The 5382-nt window shown below is 39.8% G+C and overlaps 1 protein-coding gene across 1 annotated transcript; it reads left to right on the forward strand.

Annotated features, from left to right (window-relative positions):
- The first annotated feature begins 1742 nt into the window (after positions 1-1742).
- On the forward strand, positions 1743-5382 carry LOC131325375 (UBP1-associated proteins 1C). The gene is made up of 6 exons (XM_058357597.1): positions 1743-1898; positions 2014-2088; positions 3118-3248; positions 4001-4523; positions 4732-4845; positions 4941-5382. Exons 1-6 carry the CDS (start codon positions 1812-1814, stop codon positions 5001-5003), a joined length of 993 nt encoding a protein of 330 aa, XP_058213580.1. The 5' UTR covers positions 1743-1811; the 3' UTR covers positions 5004-5382.

The raw sequence follows: 5382 nt of genomic DNA on the forward strand, positions 1-5382 counted from the left end.
GAAGAGCACTACTGGGTATGTTTTTACACTGGGGAGTGCAGCAGTTGATTGGGTCTCGCGGCTACAGAAAATAGTGACTATTTCCACAACAGAGGCGGAGTATGTTGCAGCCACGGAGGCATGCAAGGAGATGGTATGGCTAAGGAGCTTCATGAAAGAGTTGGGTAAGGAACATGACAATTGCAAATTGTTTAGCGATAGTCAGAGTGCAATACATCTGGCAAAGAACGCAGCTTTTCATTCGAGGACCAAGCATATTGACATAAAGTATCACTTTATTCGCGCTTTATTGGAGGATGGGCAGTTCACTTTGGAGAAGATTCACACAAGGGATAATCCGGCAGACATGTTTACGAAGGTGGTTACTGTGGAGAAGCTGAAGTCTTGTTCAGCTTCTGTGGGTCTCCAAGCTTGAGTGGGAGGCTGGGTGCTGGTGGTGTTAATGATAGTTGATGATTGGCTGGATGTCTAATCATGTCTTCAAGTGGGAGATTGTTGAGATGTGAAGACAATTTTAGAGTCGCAGTAAAAATGACCCGGAAGGTTTTGGGTCCCGCCCAACGCAGGTTTTAGCGTTTTTTAGGGTTTTCTAGTGTTAGCTTGTTTGCACATATAAAAGCAAAGCTAGGGCTGCCTCTTTTTTGTAACTCTGACATATTTTCATCATAGTGAAACACCCCAGCACCCCGTGGACGTACGATTAAGCAATCAGCTTAAGTCGGAACCACGTAATCTCTGTGTCTTGTTCTTTTCTTACTTTATATTGTTTTCTGTTCTTGATTTGTTCTTCGATTGTGTGCGTTTGCTTGTGGGTTTGGACGTTCGAATCCCCAACAACAACATGATATATTAATCCCCAGATGTTAGGAAAGTGGGTATGAGAAAGTTAATAAGTGTTAAAGTTGCATGTTCTAATCTCACGGAGGCCAAATATTCTAAACTTTGAGGCCATGGAAAGTTTGTCTGATCGTTAACTTCAGGGTTTCAAAATTAGTGAGACTACGCGGTGCAAGCTGGATTAGACATCCGATTATAAGAAAAACACTGCATGGTATATCTCATCCCGTATTCAAAGTAGCCAAGAAATGTTATCCACGCGGGGCTTGTCACACGCCAAAGCGTAACATGCCAATAACTCGTAACAATTCGTACCACAAGTTTCTAATAATGCTTAAGTGGCTACGTACGCTTTGAGTACGAAACTTAAACTCCGTTCTTCTTAAATTTTTGTTTTGGTATATTCGTTCTATTTTTCTAAATTTTGTTAAATTTGCGTCAAATTTTTTGATTAATTATTTGTCTCTGTGGGAGAGGTCTAAATATTAAAAATTTATTACCAAAATAAAAAAAGTTCCCGAAAGACAACGAAAAATGCTAAACAGCTGGTAATTTTTGTCTTTAGTTTCATATAAACTTTTTCAACTTCTGTCCACATTTTTATATTTGTCTAGTTCTTCTAAAAGTTACAACAAAAATCTAAACAAAATATATAGAAAGTAGAATACCGAAAAAAAATACCAAACCAAAATTTAGAGAGAACGGGGCCAAGATAACACGAACAACAGGCCTGGCCCACAAGTTTTTCTTTGTTCTGAAATCGGGCCTCGATCACAAGCTTAACCCTTTGCAGCTAAGCCCACCAATCCAACCAGTACAAAAAGCCCAAAAGGCCCACAATATTCACAATCAGTCCCATAGTTTCCACATATTTACATTTCAGTCCGTCCCCCCTCCCAGCCCAATTAAACCCTAAACACCAAAATCCCCAAATACTCTCTCTTTCTCTCTCTCTCTCTCTCTCTCTCTCTAAGATGGTGTGGTTCCAGTGCGAGGACTGCGGGGAGAACTTGAAGAAGCCCAAGCTGCTTAACCACTTCCGTATTTGCTCAGCAACCAAGGTCTGCGTGTTGCTTCTCAAAATCTAAACTCGTGTTTTTTGTTTTTTTGTTTGTTTTTACCAATTTGAATCGTTGGCGTATCTTTTTTGTTTGTTTGCCTGTTGTTGCTGCATAGTTGTCGTGCATTGATTGCGGAGAAGTATTTGGGCAGCAAAGCGTTCAAGGTCACACTCAGTGCATTACGGAAGCGGTACTTATGCTAACCTTCCTCGTCTTTCTATCATTTCATAATGCAATTTTGATTTGTAGTAGATAATTATCAATTGTGTTAGGTATAAGTTGCAAACGAACCGAGCTGCAAGCTTGAGCTCGAGTTGTAGAGCCGAGCTCAACTCTAAAAGCTTGGCTTGTTTTCGTTTAAAGAGGCTCCTTAAGGAAATTTGTTGGGCTCAGCTCGTTTGTAAACGAGCCGAGCTCGTTCTCGAGTTTTCGGCTCATTCAGTAAACAAGTCGAGCTTGAACGCTATAAGGCTCGGCTCGTTTGCATGTATAGAATGGTGATTGATAATTCCATTTGTGGGGGTATGTTCTGCTAGTAGTTTTTGAAGAAAATGTCGGGCTGAGCATTTGAAGGGATTGATCATTCCATTCCAGTGAATCAACCATTGCCTTATGAGTTGTGGCTTTATTTCAACATTACTGTCCTATTTCTGGAAGTTTGTTGTTGGCCAGGGCTTTTATTGGTATAGAGGATATTCTATTTGGAGTAGTGGCCTTCCTGGTTAACTTCGTTGAAATGGGGTTCACTGTGCACAGTTATCTACTTTGGTTTCGCTGATATAGAAAACATACTTGAGTATGGTACGATGTGGGCAGCCCCCTTTTAGATTCCTGAATGTGGTTTATCTAGTGAATAGTCTGGTTGAATGACATTATGCTGTTTCCACATTTTTAGTTTTCTGCTGATATAGCGGCAACAGACGCTACTTTTTGTTCTCACATAGTGATAGGGAAGTAATGGATATACATGAAATGCTTTTGAAAAGGGAGGGCATTTGTGTGTATCCGCTTCCTCTCTTACACCTTGTCCAATAGTTAAACAGAGAACATGCATTTACATGTGACAGAACGTGTTCAACTACTCAATGTCAGAGTCAGGAATAGTTGGATGTAATTAACAGTTTTGAATATTTTGCTTGGTAGGGTAACCAACTTACCGTAAGCCTCAGGAAAAGTACTAAAACTTTTGCTAAATAAGTCAATTTGTTGTTATGTTCAGGAAAAATATGGTCCGAAGGGCCAAGGGAAAGCTCCAAATGGAATGGCTGCAAAGCCAAAAAATGAGGCAAAGCAGAAACCGGATTTTGATGTAAATGTTGGATTATCTGAACGCCCTCCATGGTTTTGTAGGTATGCTTGCATGGTTGAACTTTTTACTCCTTGTTTCTGTATGCATACTGTTCTTTGATGGCGACAGGAAATATAACTGGAAACCGAAAAGATTGAACTATTACAGGGCCCATTTGTTTTTTGTCTTGACAAAAGGATGAAAAATGTTGAATGTCTGAATTAGTCGAGATTTTGTATGTTACTGACAATCGTCATATGTTTGAATTTCAAAAACTGTATTTGTCCCTGACTCCACATGTCTTAGCTTTTAACACCATGATTTTATGACACCATGAAATGTATAATTGCAGGAGTCTATTTGTACATGTAACTTGAGGGTTATCGAGTTTTCGGTGAATTACTACTTACTAAAGTTAACTAGTAACTGACTTGTAAGTTTGTATTGAGTGATTACCACATTGTAGCTCCCCAAAGATAAGTAGGTCATTGCTGCAGTGTTTCTTGTGGGAAGTAGTGCTTCCCCTACTGTTCCAAATGTAATATCTGTAGTAAGCTCCCCCTTGTGCGGTGATCCAAAGGAGTGGATTGGGTATAGACATCACTAACCTTGAGGCCCTTGAATTATTTGTGCAAAGTAGTTCTTCCAAACTAAAACCCTATGATTGTCCGTACTTCTATTGTTACACCATGCAATGGGTGATGTTTTTAGATGATGAGATCGCAAATTTAGTTTAGGTTTAAGAGTCTTGGTTTCATTTTACTCTCTGTTAGGGTCTGAGTTATATTTGTATATATCTTCTCTTCATTCGCAGTCTCTGTAACACTAAGGCTACTAGTAAGCAAACCCTGCTTCTCCATGCTGAGGGTAAAAAGCACAGAGCGAAGGCCCGGGCTTTCCATGCAGCTAACAAACAGCCTGAACAGGCAGAAAAATCCACTCCAAATGTCGTGGCCTCACCAGAAAGCAACCAAAAGGATGAATTGCCCAGCAATAGAAACATAGAGCCACCAAAGGGAGAAAATCTCCCTAAAGTTGCTTCTATGCACAGCTCTGAAGCAGAAAATTGGAGTGTGCAATCAAGTAAAAAAAGAAAGCTGGAAGCAACTGAAAATGATAGCACCAGGGATGTGTCCGGAGGTGCAGTGTCAGGTGAATTAGGCAATGGGGAAGTGATTCAGGTTGAAAGAGCAGAGAAACAAAAAAGCAAGCATGAAGATAAGAAAGCTAAGCACGGTGTGACGGAAGAGCATAAAGTAGTGGAGGATAGCTCAACCAAAGAAGATGCAAAGAAGAAACTTAAGTGGAAGAAATTGATCAAATCAGCCTTGAAATCGGTATATACTTCCATGTATTTGTTGTTACTCTAGCATTACTGTTCGATTTGTCCAAAAGATGAAAAGATCCATTGCCAATTGGCCATGTAAACTAGTTTTGTTTTTGGCCAGTGCCCTATGAATTTGAAGTTGTAACACATTATAATGCATGCAGGTATTTTCAAGGTTTGTAATGCTAAAACTTTTATTGCTTTTTCTTGTGGAACAGAATCCGGATGGAGTTCTGAAATTGAGGAAACTGAGAAAACTTGTTCTGGGCTCTCTAAGAGAGTCTGGTTTTATAGAGGATGAAAGCCAACTCGCAGATATGCTTGAGCAGAAGGTAAACCCATCTGATAAAATGAGCCTCTTTTCGCCGCCTTGCAAGAAATAAGGAGAATTTTGGTGTTTTGCTTATGATATCTGTGTCTTATGCAGATCAATTCAAGCTCCAAGTTCACTGTTGATGGCAAATACGTCCGTTTGGTGGCCAAAAGTTGAGGATGCCTTTTTTGTTCTTACTAGGAGATTGGAAACCCTCGAAGCTTCACCTGCCGCCTACTGTAGTATCTTTTCCATTGCAATCCTTTCTTTATCGGGCAAGTGGCAAGCATTCAATTGGCTATACTTTTCGGATCTTTTGATCGAGTTCTATATATTCATCTGTTGTTGGTATGGAAAATCTGGGGTTGTCTTGGAACAAGACCAATTGTTTTTCTCCTGCATTTTCTTTCCTGTAAGAAGGGTTTGGAAACATTAGTAACCTAGTGTGAATTCAGTTTTGGTGAATTAACAATCTGTTGGAAAATAGGCGAGTGCAAAAGGACTTATTTTACTTTGGATGATATTCGATAATGGAATTCAAATGATGTTATTGTTA

This window comes from Rhododendron vialii, chromosome 5a (assembly GCF_030253575.1).
Source record: "Rhododendron vialii isolate Sample 1 chromosome 5a, ASM3025357v1".
NCBI lineage: Eukaryota > Viridiplantae > Streptophyta > Magnoliopsida > Ericales > Ericaceae > Rhododendron > Rhododendron vialii.